At 41.0% G+C, this 16,277-nt stretch overlaps 1 protein-coding gene across 1 annotated transcript in view; it reads left to right on the top strand.

Moving 5' to 3' along the window:
- MAPRE2 (microtubule associated protein RP/EB family member 2) overlaps window positions 1–16,277 on the top strand; it is a 37,329-nt gene that overhangs the window by 15,803 nt on the left and 5,249 nt on the right. The window contains exons 4-5 of the mRNA XM_010174179.2: window positions 10,010–10,149; window positions 14,581–14,739. Of these exons, the coding sequence (XP_010172481.1) occupies window positions 10,010–10,149; window positions 14,581–14,739 (299 nt within the window). The remainder of the gene's footprint in view (window positions 1–10,009; window positions 10,150–14,580; window positions 14,740–16,277) is intronic.

Raw genomic sequence — 16,277 nt, 5'->3', positions numbered from 1 at the left:
CGTACCCAGATTTCAGTGTTGTGCTTTGATCACTCCTGACGTCAAAGTGGTGCATGCTTGGCCAGCTGCCTTCAGCTCATTAGTGCTTCCAGGAAACTGAGCACCTAATAGTATGCCAGCACTGCTCTGGGTTTCTAAAGCTTGTTTACATCTTTGTTTTGCACCATCTTGTGTCTGAACTTTTGAATTTCAGGCCCTGGTTTGCTATAATTTCCCATGCGATATCTTGCACTCCCTTTGAAAACAAAAAAACCCAAGTGCTAAAGTCATGATGTTGTCCAATTGAGAAACTGGAAAAGACACTTTTATTAAATACAGACTTTACCATGCTTGTTAATTCTTCTAGCAGATGGTCTGTTTTTAACCAAAGTCACAAATGTGTCATCCCAAATTAAAGCTGTGGAGGTGACAGTCCTAGAGAAATAGAATAGCTACTGCAGTGGAACCAGCCAGCTGGTATGGAGGATAAGGCAGTGATCTTGTGTCATGTTGCTGGTTATATGAAGAGCATGTCCTGTGCCTTCCCACCCCTTGTACGGAATAGGACAACTGAGACAGTGTAATGATTTTTCGTAAGATCCTGTAGCTGTGAGAGTTAGCTTTTTGATGGAAAACTTCCTTCATTATTAATTTAAGTATTGTCCAGAAGTATGACAGGCAGGATGCTAGTTTAATTTCTGTTGAGCTGAGGAGGTGGGGTATAGGCATTATATGATGCCAGGTGAAATGAGAGTGCTAGCTTTTATTGCTGCTTGTGTTTTAGAACAGAACTATTTCAGTTAGGTGTCAGTCATTCATAGGTTCATTCAGTTTCTGGGTGGGCACGTTTTCGTTTCACTGGTGTGTTGTGCCTTTGTGCCTCACCTCACCATGTCATGTAGCCTGGTTGCTTGTGAGGATGGGAGTGGGAGCCCTTACTGGGTGCCTGTTGATAGAGGACATCCTGGAAGGAGTGCCATATTCATCTGCAAGCTTGTGTGTGCCTCGTCTCCTGCCATTCAGGAGTAAATTTGGATGATGTGGAAGCAAGTCCTGGGTAGCTGGGAAATTGCCATGAAAGATGTGCTTCTGTTCCTCTGTCTTGTGCACATGCACACTTAGCTAGAAATGAAGGAGTATTCATTGTAGTTGTTACAGGAACCGTAATATGCCCATGTGAGCAAACCAAGTTTGGCCATTTATACGAAAGGGGCAAAAAAGAGAAGGCTTCATGAATTCTCTTGCAGCAAGTTAAAAATTCCTTACCCCCATCTGAAGCTTTGTCTTCCTTGGTGATACAAGCTCAAAGAGGAAATATGTGCCCATGAGTAAGTACAGCATCAACTAGTTTAAGCTGCTATCTATAACTAATGTTGATTATTTTGTTATTTTACTTTCCTGGGTCTTTGATTAAATGGCTGAGGTTTGGGGCACGACTGTACTTCCACTGACTTTGTTGTGGGAGCAGTAAACATTGTGGGCTGCTTGATGCAATAACCTCTTACACCAATGCAGCATGCATTTGCCAGCATCTGTAGAAGTTTGCCACAGTAGCTTGCCTCTTTTTTTTATGTTTTATTTTTTATGTCATTTTTAATTTGTGTGATATGCTCTACATTGACACTGAAGCTTTGAAATCTTATTACTGCCTTGTTTCAGTTCATGAACGAAACAAAAAGAAGCAATAGTGAGAGAAAATAAAGAACCCAGAAGATCTTTCAACATAATCCAAAAGTTTTTAAACACAGTGTGCAGTGGGCATACACAAGTGTATGCATCTATTGTTTAGTGTCAGGAGCAAGCAGACATATGGGTACTTACTCATACTTACATTTTTGATTTTGACAGACTTTTAAATATGCCTATTCTAAATTGATCAGATATGTATCTTTATAAAGGAAAATTTTGCTGCTAGTAATTTCATATATGTTTCAGATGATTCCTGTTGTTCCACAGAGTAATTCTTCCAATGTCCTTTGCCAGAGTTTTGGTTTTGAGTGATTTAGGAGGTACTGATCTCTTTAATTATGCATAACTGCTTTATAACACTCTGTTCTAACACTGTATTTTCAGAGGTTGACTAAGATACGTCTTTGAATTAACAAGGAAGTCGTCAAATCCCTAAGGATTTGCTCTGAAAGCTTACCCAATAAGTTATTGGCATGAGTTAGAATTATTTTTGGTATTTCAATGTGATGCTAAAGCTTGACAAGACCCCGGGTATCGGGTGGCTGCTTTTTATACCTATACCTAGGTATTTACCTATATCTCTGTAAATGCAGAGTGTGGTCTTTATTTCATTTTTTTAATTTAAAACAACCCAAAACTCAATAAATCTGACAGTGCGCCAGGTTTTGGGTTAATCAGGGAGCAGGCCAGCAGCCATGGCCCTACCCTTTCCAGAGACAATCTGACGGAGGAGTCAGCGCAGGTCGAGGATAATGCTGCTCGGAAATGGGAGCGTAAGTAGGTCCCTACAACTAATCTGCTGTGCCGCCCTCGTGCCGCCTGGTCCCTTCCTTGACAGAGAGAGCCGGTTTGCTGCTGAGCTGACGGCGGTACAGTGGGTGGATGGCTTTCGTAGCACATGTGAAAGGCTGCTTCTAGAAAGAGTAGGAGCAGCAAGGATTTGCCAGGTAAATGCAGCTCCTTGCTGGGGGGACGAGTATGTTTTCCTCCTTCGAGGAGTGGAGCCAGCAGCACAGACCACCGCTGCAGGCCCTCTGCCAACAGCACCGCAGCTGCTCTTGGGTACAAAGCCATCTGCCAGCCCTGAGCTGACTTTCGATCTCCTACAGCCTCTGCTCTTCTCTGATGCAGTAGTAAACAGCCTACAGATGTAGAGTCAAAATTATGGTAAGGGATTAAAATATTAGGGCACTGTTGTTTGTGCCAGTTCTAATGCTGCCTGTGGAAAATAGCAGAAAAAGCTTCATCTGATCAAATTGAAAATGGTGATCAGGTTGTCAGGATTGTAGCTTAGTGTATTATGTAAGTATTCCTGTATGTCAGAGCAAATCTCCATGGAGCCCTGCTTTGTGGATGGGTGTGGGGTGTCAAAAATACAGGGGTAAAAGCTTAATAAAATTAATTATTTACATGTAAGCTAAAAATGCAAGAGGTTCTTAGATCTGAAGGCTGTTAGATGTTTCAGTTTGAAATATTCAGTGAGAGCAGGATGACTACGGCAGAGCTAGAAAACACTGGAGGATCACATGAGGGCTAAAAATACTCACACTATGACAGGGAAAATAACCAGGGCAGAATGAACTGTTTGTGCACGATTGCTTTATATATAATACGCGTGCCATCAAAGAGCAAATTGCACAAGAAAAATACCAATTTTCTTTAGGGAAATGGCACATTCCACTGTGGCAGATGTGCTGTAAATTAATTTTGAGGCATTAAAATACTCAGCAAAACCAGTCTTTATTTTAGCAGCTAGTGATACGATTAGGACTCCTGGGGGACTAGAGAATGCCTCCTAAAGCTTGCTTTCTCTGCTTTCCACCACAACATGCCACCTTTTTCCACAGGTGGCAGGCAGTTGGCATTGGAGATGTCAACCTCTGCTTGTGGTGGTGCGGTACAGAGATGCAGATATGGGAAGAGCCACAGGGTGACAAACTGAAAATGCTTTTGTGCCTAGTTCATACGAGGCCATGGAATGGTACTAGCCCAGGGGAACAGCATGTGCAGTGACAGTGCTGGCCTGGGAGGTGAAGAGGAAAGTGGCTCGGCCTTAATACAGACACACCCCCTCTGCCAGCATGAGGAGAGTTTAAGTTTTAAACCCACCGAGCCTGGCAATCTAGACCACAAAGCAACACTATTTGCAGTGCAGGAGCCAGGGTCTTTTTTCTAGAAAGAAGATAGTGTTTGAAAAACAGTAGTGAAAATTGTTGTCTTAATTTTCAGTGCATGATGGGTGTGGTTTGAATGTCAGTGTTGCTCAGATTTTTGCATAATCTTTCGTATTTCAATATGCATTTCTTTGCATTTCCTTTTTTTCCCCCATTTTCCTTTTGGGACTGCTTTCTCCTTATAGCTAAGCAGACAGTTGAATTTTAGAAAATGCAGGTTTAAAGAGCATTTCAAATTTTAAATTGTATTATTCTTTTAAGCCTATATGGAATGGTTTTGTCCATTGAAGGTGAATGCTTGCATGCTTAGAGATGTTTCTAGAGAAAATAGGGGTTTCAATTGAGAACAATTAATGGTTGCCAGTAAAATGTTGGATTTTTAAATCTAAATAAAAATCTTCATTTGTCATGGGAAAAAGGCTGTGGTTAGTTCCCATCTATCAAATCCCTTTCTATTAAAGTCATGCCATAAACAAAACTTTTTCATCTGCCAAGCACGCTCCATTTTATGTTCTTGCTTGGATTGCTCTGCTGAAATCTGTAAAAGGTGCTTCAGTTTCAAGTATCTGTACAAGATTCTCTTTGCCAGCTCTCTGGCAGTGATGATCAACACAGAGCTCAGCAGACTGTACTGTAGCCAGTAGCAGTGAAGGTGTGGAGAACTGAGGGGACAGAGGGGTCCTGCTTCTCAGGGAAAGTTAGTACCACAAAATAATTAAGCAGCTGCACTGCAGCATGTTGGGACACTGAAAGTCAAGTCAGATTTTGTCTGAGGTCATTTCATTCCCATTAAGCGTCATTTGTCACCACTTATGCCATAAAGCATCCCTAAATTGAGCAGTTTCCTGCATCCCAGTGTAGCTGCAACAATAAGCGTGTGTGAGAATTAACTCATCTACTGTTCTCACTCATTTGTATTAAGTGGGTGGGGGAGCTTTTCTTTAGCTCATGAATAAATTACTAGCTCTGTGGCCTCTTGGTGGGTTTGTTTTTTCTTCTTTGGCATGAGTCAGGAATATTCATTTTATGAAATCCTTTAATTTGACTGAAGATTGACTGTGAGTGATTCCCAAATTCCACTGAAGCAGTGGTCATGTGAGCTCAGCCAAGTCTGTGTTTGCTCAGGGCTTCCATCGCTCTCCACACCATCCTCATGCATGTCCACACTGTATTCAGGCACGTGCTTTCTTGGAATTTTACATAAATATTTAATGGCATACTAATTACTCATATAGCTTCAAGGAAGATTTCTCTCTAAACATTAAATCGGTCTCTTGTCTGCAAGATCGTGCTTGTGATGTAAAGTGACCCGGAATTCACAGCCTGGCTTTGTTGTACCTAAAACCTGCTCAGTGCCAACATCCCCTGATTTAAGTTGCATAAGTGTAGATCTGTTTGTAAAACTTGGGTCTGTAGCAAAAAGAATAGTGAAGCTGAAACTGGGGGTGATACATTTAATTATGATGGGCTGGCTAGTAATTGTTTCTGGAGCACCACAGATAGAAGACTGTAATGCATTTCAAAGCTGATTTATCTAAATTATTTCAGTACAAGAACAAAATAATTTGTATTTCAACTGTGAATTTATTTTTCCCATCTCTGCTAGTGTTATATGGGCAGGCACAAGAAGTAATCCAGGCACTAACCGAAGCAACTGTGATACTGTTTACAAAAAATTCTAGTTGGACCCTGCATTGACCTAAAATCAGAGCATGCTGTAGCAGAAGTTCTCACAGAATGGTAGAGGTGAGAAGGCACCTCTGAGATGGTCCAGTCCAGCCCTTCTGCTAGAGCCTTAGAGCAACCTAGAGCTGGTTGACCAGGATTGTATCCAGTTGGGTTTTGAGTATCTCCAAGGATGGAGAACCCCCAGCCTCTCTGGACAGCTTGTTCCAGTATTTGATCACCCTCAGAGTGAAGAAATTTTTTCTTATGTTTAAATTGAATTTGTTGTGCTTGCTGCCTCTTGCCCTTTGACTGGGGACCACTGAAAAGAGCCTGTTCCCGTCTTCTTTGCACCCTTCCTTCAGGTATGTGTAAGTTTCCCCTGATGCTTCTCTTCTTCTGAGAGGTTCTCAGCCTTTCCTCATATGTGAGGTGCTCCAGTCCCTCTGTCATTTTCCTGGCCCTTTGTTGGACTCTTTCCAGTATGTCCATGTCTCTCTTGCACTGTGGAGCCCTGAATTGGACTCAGAGCTCCAGATGTGCCTTGTCAGTGCTGAGAAGGAAGATCATCGCCCTCAAACTGCTGGCAATGCTCTTTCCAATGCAGCCCAGGAGGCTGTTGGCCTTCCTTGCTGTAACGGTGCGTTGCTCACTTGTCCTCAACTTGGTGTCCGCTAGGACCCTCAATTCCTTTTCTGCCACACTGCTTTCTGGACAGTTCGCTGCCAGCATGTTCTGGGGCATGGGGCTGTTCCTCTCCAGGGGCAGGACTCTGCACTTCTTTTTGAACCTTGACAGTAAGCTTGAAAAGGAGTTGGTAATGGGTAACGTTTATGGCACCCATGCAGTTCTTAGTGGTCAGTGAGAAGAGTTGGTTATCAGGTATTTTGTATGTCAAATATTTGTATAAAATTTTGTGCTTTCTCAGAATATGTAAATGGCTTATATGTAAACATTTTCATAGAAGATAGGATGATGGTCAGAATTTAAACTGCTTGGGTTATATAGTCCCTCTGAGCAATGCATTAGGAGTTATTCCACCCTTGCACTAATTGACTGCAAAGTCATTGTGGTGCTCCATAGCAAAGTCATTAATTCTACCAAGATATTTCATCTCCATTTGGATATCTGTCTGTCTCAAGTACTCTGCACTACCCTACCAACCAGCGTCCTTTAATTCTTTTATGAAATTAAGCTTTTGTTAGAAATGGGAGGCTTACCTCTGAGCTGATTCTAAAACTGATGCTTCAGAATAAATGTGCAATAAAGGGGGGTTTTTTGTTTCTCCAGGAAACTTTAAATTAGAAATCCCTAGGCATTCTCTCTTGCAATTAAGATCTATCCAGCTGTCGCTAATACGGTCTGAAATGCTCAGGTTATTTAGCTGGTTTTTATCTGTCTTGATGAAATTGGAATATCGTGTTCATTTAAGAGCTGATCCTGAGCAGTGGAGCAAAAGTCAGTTCCTTTTGATTTGTCTGGACTTTATACAGCTTAGTAACACGTTGCTGTAGAAATTCAAAAGGCTTTGTTGTTTTCAAAGGAGGGCAGAATATAGTGTGGTGTGTTGGTGCTATCCAGCCCTCTCTGCTGCAGACAGTGGTGATGTGAGCTTGCTCAGCATGCACTGGGAGAGAGCCTCAGCTGCAAATTAGAGAGAATACCTGGGGATTAAATGTTGGTGCTTGCTCTGTCCTCAGCTCTCTCTGCAGGTTAAAAAGACGCATGTACTTAATGATTTGGCTTTCTGTGATCAGTACCCTGATCTACAAAGGACTAGCTTGCTTCACAGGGCTGTTGAACATGAAAAGGGAGCAGTATGCTGCACAACGTGCTTTGCTTAGGTCCTGCACCGTGACCCCTCAGGAGAAATGGTGAAGAGCTGATAGGCCAAGGGAGGCTGCCCTAGAAAAGCTGAGCAGCTTCTCCGGTGCTTGCTGCCTGGAGGAATTCCAGTGCCACCTTCAAGAAGAAGAAGGGTAGTTGGTAGAGGAGGAGAGCTGCATTGACCAGCCAAGGCTTCCCATCTGAAGGTTCATAGCTTGTTTTAGAGCATTTAATTTTCAGTTGATATCCTGAACTGCATCTTGCTGGTGTAGAATACAGTAAGAAATAAATGTTGATACCTCAGTTTAGTATATATGCATTATTTTAAATGTTATATAGGTAACTGTTGCAGTCACATGTGATACAAGGGTTCATTAAATAACTTCAGGCCTAGCTAGAGTGCTATAGTCAAAGTGATTATTTCATGTGTGTGTTTACCTTGCATATTTTGACACTAGTTTTCTGTTTATCTGCTAATCCAAATGACAATTATTTTCCTGGCTTTGAGAGCATCTTAACAATCCTGCTCTTAAGGAAATTATTTTCAGTTAGTCAAAATATGGACTGAACTTGGAAAGTGTGTGATGAAGGCAGGGTGCTAAAGTTCATGAAATTGCCTAAGGAAAGAAACAGCAGCAAAAGATCTTGGCATTTTTAATGTTTGTCCACAAATTATTTATTCTTTGCTGATCTAAGTATGGTGTGAAAAGAACTTTCATTTCAGGCATTTACACAACATTGAATTTTCCTAACTTAGCAAGTCTATGTACTGTATCTGAAATCTGCTAGAGTGGGTTTGTGTACATAATTATGAGGATTTAGGCATGGAAGTTACTGGACTGCAGTCACCAATTTTGGGGAAAAAAAAAAGAGTTTTTTTTTTTCCTTGTCTGTCTCATTTTAAGAAGCATAGAAAAGGACGGTGGACATCTTGTACAGAAATGCTTACACAAGTCAACTCCCTTATCAAGTTATTTGTTTATGTTGTGTTGGCATTAGGTAACCCAGTTAATACCAAGTTATCCTTAGAGGCAGGAGGAGATGCTCGTTATGGAGAGAGGCCTGTGACTAAATCAGAAAAACCTGATTAAATAACCCATTGCTGCTCTCCTTTCCCATCACTTTTTGGCTCCTCCAAGGGACCACTATACACAGTTCTAGGTTAGTGAGATCATGGGAGCTCTGTGGTTTGGTCATACAGGCAGCATCACAAGTTGTCTTTCTCCCTCTCCTGCCTTTCCTGGCCTCCTTGTGACTTCTTCCTAGCAATGCCTTGGTAAAACATTAGTTTTTACAGTGAATTGCTTTATCAAAGTGTTGTCTGACACTGGGTACACGTTGTGGAAATTACAACTTAGAACCATTTGTAGTGTGCCATAAGTTAAATAATCCCATGGGGGGAGCAGCTGGCAAGGTGTGGGTGGAAGGTGGTTGCTGGGAAAGCTGGGCAAATCCCTCCAGAATTGGTGACTGCAAGCTCAGAGCTCAGCTGGGAGCTGGGTGCTTGCCAGATTCGGGCTTTCTCCTGCACACTGTGTGGCCCAGGCTTCAGAGCTGATGGCATTTGGTGGAGGAGGATGGCTGTGGAGCCCATCAGCGCGTCTGGATGGCTGTGTTTTGCTCTTTGTAAGAAACGGTGATAAATGTGGGTGCTGCAAAGCAGGACTTCAGATTCACATGCCTGCTTAATAAATCAAATAAGGTTGGAGAAAGGGCTGAGTTGCTGTTCTGTCTTCTTAACCCAAGCAATTTTTGTGCCAGATGTATGTCCACGGCATCTGAAATTTACTCCTAGTCAGAAGGAATAAGGAAAAAGCTGTAAGCCGGAGCACGGTGCCTGTGGGAGCCGAGGCAAGGTGGACGCTGTGAGCCAGGCACTCGTGCACCGGGGCTGCGCGACTAAATCAAACAGCCAGCAGCGCCGAGGTGTGAGGAGCTGGCTGTGAGGTTCCTGTGGAGGCACTGCAAACCCTTTTGCACAAACATTCCTCTGCTTGAGTATTTGTGTGCCACAAGTGTTGTGAAAAAGAGTACCTGTGCGTGCTCAGTACCTGCCATTTTTGCTGGTAAAGATGTTGCTCCGCATTCTGGCAGATCTGCAATGCAAGTAATTAAAAACAAATAGCAAAACCTAAGCAGATCAAAACTCATCTCTTGGTCACTATGGCAACTGTGAGTTAACTGATGGATTTAATTCTGCATGCTCTGTCTGAATTTCAATGCCCTTGTCTCAGGGATGGTTTACATTTGAAAATGAGGAAAGCACAGAGGCAGTTTAGCTGAGTTTATTTCAAATCTGCCTTTCTCGAGGAAATTGTAGATAGATAGGTACACTAAATATTGGGCTGGGTAATGGTCTGTTAACAGCATGTTTTTAAAAGCTGAAAGCTACTGAGAGCTAAGGGAACTTTATATTCTTTATCCTATGTTTATTTACTTAGTTTCAGAGTTACTTCACTCTTGGTAACAAACCCAAAGTGAAACTGCTAGGAAATGTGGTTTTTCCTTTCCCAAGGCATAGCAGCACTGGAACTTCCTCCACTGTCACCTTGAAGTAAGAGAGAGAATGGCTGTTGGTAAAACAAATACTTTTGTTTCAGTACCAGGTTAATAGGGATGTATTTGTCATGGAGATAAATCTTGATTATTATTTATTTATTTATTGTATTGTTCAGGTGCTGCTAAATCCAGTCCAGCTTCTAAACCAGGATCAACACCTTCTCGTCCATCTTCAGCAAAAAAAGCTGCACCAAGCAGTTCAGCATCCAAATCAGATAAAGATTTGGAAACTCAAGTCATACAGCTTAGTGAACAGGTAAATTTGCTTTCAGCATAAAATTAGATGCATTCATTGTCACAGGCAGGCATGAAATCTAATATTACCCTCTGTTGAATGATGCTCTCCAGATTTATGAAGGGACAAAGATTGAAATAGCTCAGCTGGGAAGGAAAAAAAGTGATTTTTTTGTTAAAAATAACATCCGACAGAGATGACTGGTGTTTACCATTATTTTTAAAAGGTGATCTTAGGAATGACAGGTAAGTCTTGCTGAATTATAGTAATTTTACTAGATGTGGAAATGTATCTTTTATTTCACTTGGATATGAAAAATCCCAGTAATGCTCTCGTGTATTACAAATTTAAAATAAATCATTTTGACGTGGTGTTGTGGAGAAAATCAAGCCTGTTTATAATACTAAGGTGTTAGAGATTTGCCTTTTTCATTTAAAAATGTGATCTTCCTTTGTGAGAATACTTAGTTATATTATAAATAATGTTCTGCAATACCATTAATAAAGCTTCAGAATTTTTTTAATGTTAGGAATGTAAGGGGTAGATTTTCACTTGTGCTATGGAGCTTCGCACCACTCTGCCATTTCTGGACATGCAGGAGTGTCTACACGGGACACGAATAAATGTCTGCATGTGGCTCAAGACTCTACTGCCAGAGTGGTGTAAATGCCACTAGTATAAACGAGGCCTGATCCCTGTATTTGTCCTGGACGAGGGAAAATGGAAAAGAACCTCATATTTTCGAGTCTGAGCTGCCTGGCAACTGCATTCAGGAAGAATTTGTTATTCTGGATCAAGTATAATTTTCCACAATTAAGGGCATTTCTGTTTCAGTCTTTTATTGACTTGAACAACAAAGATTTCAGTTTGTTGGGGCACTGTTTGCAAATTCTTGGTTCCTGTTATGCACTTAAAGGTGGTGGATGGATAACCACATCCCAAACACAGCATACTGCGGATTCAGGGTATAATTCTGAGCAGCAGAGAGCTCAGCAGGTCCACCAGCCTTCCAAACGGGCTTTTTATTGGGGTTTTTTGAAAAGTTTTTAAATGTAGCACAAGGAATGGATGTATATGTTTTTCATGGAATCATTTTAATCAGTTTGAGCGGAGTTCAAATGTCAGCTTAATGCAACTTAAACCATAGTATCTGTACTTAGAAGTCAGAATTTTTTTTTTCAGCAGGAAGAGTTGGTTGGGATCTGAGCAACATCAAAATATTTGATCTTTACTAAAACAGGCAGTCACTATCACATTTCCTGCTAATATATTCCTTGCACATTCCATGTGTGAAAACCTTAAGCTTTATATATAAATAACCCTGAGGGAAAACTGATTATTTCCCCCATCACCAAAGGAGAAGAAATTTTGAGGATTCGGAAAGTTGGTGTCTTAATAGCTAGTTTGTAAGAGACCTTTTCTAGCTAGAATGGTGTGTAAGGCACTTTTTTTTTTAATGCTGGCAGCATTTGGTATTTAATTTCCCCACTAATGGTTACTTGTGCACTCTGGGCATATAACACAAGCCAAAAAAACTATGCTGCAAGCAGCTCTGAGCCAGCTTTTTCTGACCCCAAATCTGAACATGCTTGAAGAGCCAATTTGCCGAGATTTTACCACTCTCCAGCAACCAGTGAGATGAGAGCAGCAGCCACTTTTACCCCTTTGCTGTCTTGATTATGAGTAAGAAATGCTGAATGGTGTCTGTGGATATCACGTTCCGATGTGGCTGTAACAGATTGGGTTCTTCTCAGGGTTTTCATGGCAGCAAAAGGAGATTGAAACATCTGAACTTCCATGCAATTTGTAGTGGAAAAATTTAAGTAGTGGGGCTGTGCAACTCCACAGGGTTGCTTAATGAGCTATTTGCAGTAATCGTAAGCCATCCATAACATTTGCTGTTTTAACAGCTCCCAACAATCTTTAAGTTTCTCTTAAAATGGTCTTAGCTATTGCCTTGGCCTGTGCTAGTAAATTAAACGCTTCCAAGGAGTGTCATTGTGCACTGGAACTTGATTACCCATAGCATTAAAATGCTAAGTGGTCCCTGCTGTGTTTGTGGTCTGTACCAGCTAGTACTCTCACAAAGAGTTTGAGTGCAGTTGAGGAGACAACACAGACCAAGGACCATTACAAGTGGAGAAGGGACCTTTACATATGGTGAATAGTTCCAAGAACCGTTAACTTTATGTTAATATACACACAGTTTCTGAAAACAGCACCGTTTTGGCTGCACATCTGCAGGATGTACTTAATCTCCACCTTGGCTCTGCAGTCCCATGAGTATTCATACCACCAATACGTGCCATCAGAGAAAAGACCAGTTAGTAGGAACTGGTGCTTTTGCACCCATTAACTAGACTGCAGAGAGTTACTTCTGGTCCAAAAACAGCACATGGGAGTCAATGTGCACCATTCCTCATACAGGGTTAACCTTTTGGCATGTAAATAGACGGAAAAAATAGCATGTGGATGTGCTAATTACCTAAAGAAAAATTAATGTGTCACAGACAAATAGTTGATATGTTACCAAAGAAAAGCATATCTGGTTTGGTTATAACTGTACTGTGCACTGTAGTTAATTAACCGTGTGCATATATGCACAGTTTAATGATTAATTTTTCTTAAAATGGAGTGAGTGTATAGAATGAAAACAGGACAATGCCTTCATCGTAAATAGGTCAGAAGGGGAGACAGTCTGAGCTATCAGCAGCCCGTGTTTCAGCTGAAGTTAATTGTTTTCCCAAGCTCTAGCAAGCACCGAGCAAGAGATCTAGAAGCAGTTACAGTCTCCTGTCTGGATGCAGGCACTGCTCTCAAGGAATACGCTGCTGCAGATCCAGAAGACACATCTTAAATGTGAGGTCTTAATCTATAGACCACAATATTGTAAACTCTTGTTCCATTTTGCTATTCCTACTTTCATGAGTGAATAGTTAATTTTAAGGTGACTGGTCATTGTAGCAATCGTAGATTCAAACTGTCAAAGGAAGACTTGGGTGTCACGCTCGGGCAGCTGGTCAGAAATGGGTTAGTACGTGAATGAGATGCTCCGAGATCCTGCCCTGGTAACAAGTCAGTTCTGCTGTCTGACACCTCTGAGAGTGCAATCAAAGGTCAGAAAAAGGCATCGCTAGCTCAGCAGTTACGGAAAAATGAACTGATAGGATTTAGTAGGCTGTCAAAGCATTGTTTGAACTCTGCTGGTATTTTCACTAGTGAAGGAAATAAATTAGCTTGCAGTAGAACTGGCAACACAGAACTATGTATTAAATTATATCAGCTCATTGAAATGTAGTCTGATGTGATTTAATTCATTTAGCATGTTTTATTTAGAAAATCATTTATATAATTGCAAGCCTTAAAATGTGGATGCTAATTTGGCTGTAATTTGGATGTGATTTGGGTCAGTGTGTTTACTGTAGGCAGCTTCATCTGTGATTATTTCTGTTGATTGTTACACTGCTGTCTTCTGACTTTGTAAGCCAGTTACATGTTATCCTGACTGTGTATGTCCCGTTGGACAACAGTTTATCTGCTATGCTACCACAAAATTGTTCTTTTTAAAATACATACTATGTGTGTGTGTGTGTGTATATATATATATACACACACGTATGTATAAAAATATATTGCAACATCTGTCATGATTTATACGAAGCCTAATCATTAACAGCTATGTTGCCCATAAGTGATTTGCAGCAGTCCTGGTGGTGAAATTGAGGCTGACAGTGTAGCTTGAAGACTCTTGTGAACCAGGTTGCAAAGAGAAAGATACTTGGCATTTGAGAGAATTTGTTGATAGAAACAGCACATTAGTCAGAGCAGAAAGTCCAGGGTGCAGCCGGTCACGGCATCAGAGTGCTGAAACACAGGTCTCTAACAGTATGGTAAATGGGGAGGCAGAAAAGGAGAGGTAAAAAAAAATAACACAGCAGTACTCATCTTTGCAACTAGAGGACTTTTTAATTTCCTAACTAGACCATTTCCCTTTGTGAGCTTTTCTGCTAGGTCTACATATTTTTAGGCAAGGAGATATTGTAGGTTTCCCAACTACCTATTAATCCAGGTAAAATAATGCAAGTCCTGAGCTGAAAGTTTCATGCATTACAGTTAAATGAGACTTCTGGCAGCATTGTTAGGAGACAAGTATAAAGTAGGCCTAATTCCTGAACTGCTGCTTTGGGTTTCAGTATAAAGAACACTGAGAAAATTGAGCTTTAAGGATCAAGGTTAAGATGTATCCAAGAGGCATAATGGGAGAGCCTGATTTTCTGTTCTCTGTTGTGTAAGGTACAATCTAGCACTTTAGGAAAAAAATAAGTGGGCTGCATTTTAAGCTATAAAATTGAATATATATTTAAGATTGTTTACCATGCATAATTCTAGACTGAGTTGTTTCATCTGTAGTGCACCTCACAACTGATGTATTGTGTCTTGGTTTACACACAGGTACATTCATTAAAACTTGCACTTGAAGGCGTGGAGAAGGAAAGGGATTTCTACTTTGGCAAATTAAGGGAGATTGAACTTCTCTGCCAAGAACATGGGGGAGAGAATAATGACCTTGTCAATCGGCTAATGGAAGTCCTTTATGCTTCAGAAGAACACGTAAGTTCAATCTTAATGTCTTTTATTTAGACAAAACAGCTTAATTTCATAAAAATTTATTGGCACAGTATTGGGTTGTGTCCTATATTTAGGTCAGCAGAACTGCAGCAGCTAGGATTTCCATGCCTCCTCCTCCCCCAAAAAGGAAGCTTGCATTTGCAAACAACAGACTTTTCAGCTTGGGGAAAGGATTCAGGAGGCTGGTTGTTTTTCGCTGTTTTGGTGTAGGTTTTGTATTCTAGATTTACTGAAGCTGATCTGAAAAGGGAGTCACAATTTTAAATTGATTTAATATGGTTCTGAGCCTTAGTTTTGGGGTTTTTTTGTCTTCCGCCTTTCTGCACAAAGTCTTTTACTCATCTTCTTTAACGTGTTGAAAATCATAGAAAATCTGACAGGGGTGCTGTTCAGTGTCTACAGCTGTGAACCTTCTCTAGCACATGCTACAGTGTTGTAATATGTACGGTGCAGGTTGCCAAATACATAATTATTTCTGCAGAGATAATGCTCTTTAACATTTTTTTATCCTGTTGCTATAGGCAAAATTCTTCCTTGTGCAAACCCAATAATCCTCTGTTACCAAAATTTCAGAAATGTATTGTCTGCAAGATTAAGCAAGAATGTTGTTGCATCTTAAGACTTAGCGCTGTAGACACTGAACAAAGCAAGAAGCTGCAAAGGGTGCTGGTTAAATTCCTCAGATACATTCAGGGATAATGATTCAGCGGAGATTTAGCTGAACTACTCCCATTCACATTAACTGAATCCCTGTGCTGACGGTTGACCCTTCAGTCTCCAGCGGATGGTGGCTTTGGCTCCGGGGCGTATAAGCATCAATTGAATCTCTTGGTAGTGCTGTGGTACTGTAGGGTTTCTTATAGCTGTTCTCAGAAAGCTGTCGCAGCAGTAGTCAGCTGACTTAAAATTTTATATAAAAAGTAGTGCCAAAGCAACTACTTAACTCACATGCTTTTCTAAAAAGACTAATAGAGCATAAATGAAACTTAGGCACAAGAGGGACATGAACCGACAGGGGCCACTGCTCAGGTGAGAAGTGACAGGGGAAAGAGGATTTGTTCACCAGTACGGGGCGAGTGCTAGAGAGGAAAAGGACGAGGAAACCATTACTTTCACAAGAATAAAAAAAATAAGACAAATTTGCTAGGCACGTGATAACAGGCTAAAAGTATTATATATGTATAGCGGTCAGAGAAAATGTCTTCTGGATTCAAGAACAGTGATTTATTTATAAAGCAAAGCCAGAAAAATCCCTCTTCTCCCCATACCCCTACCACATCTGTCTGGCTGACTGGCTTAAATAGCAAGTGATTCCCCGCCAAGGAATGCATTTGTTGCTTTTCTTCCTGCAGTTTTCCTTACTGGCAGAACACGTTACAAAATGTTCTACTTCAGCCCACATCCGTGTTTTATCTGCTTCCTCCCTCCAAGCCTTTCTCTGTTGAAAGCATCATCCATGCCTGTGCATGAACTACATATGACAACCGTGCCTTCATCTAAAATGTGTTTGCAGTCGGAGG

Source organism: Antrostomus carolinensis, unplaced genomic scaffold (genome assembly GCF_000700745.2).
Source record: "Antrostomus carolinensis isolate BGI_N321 unplaced genomic scaffold, ASM70074v2 scaffold32408, whole genome shotgun sequence".
Classification (NCBI taxonomy): Eukaryota; Metazoa; Chordata; class Aves; order Caprimulgiformes; family Caprimulgidae; genus Antrostomus; species Antrostomus carolinensis.
This window is presented reverse-complemented; position numbering and strand designations above follow the sequence as displayed.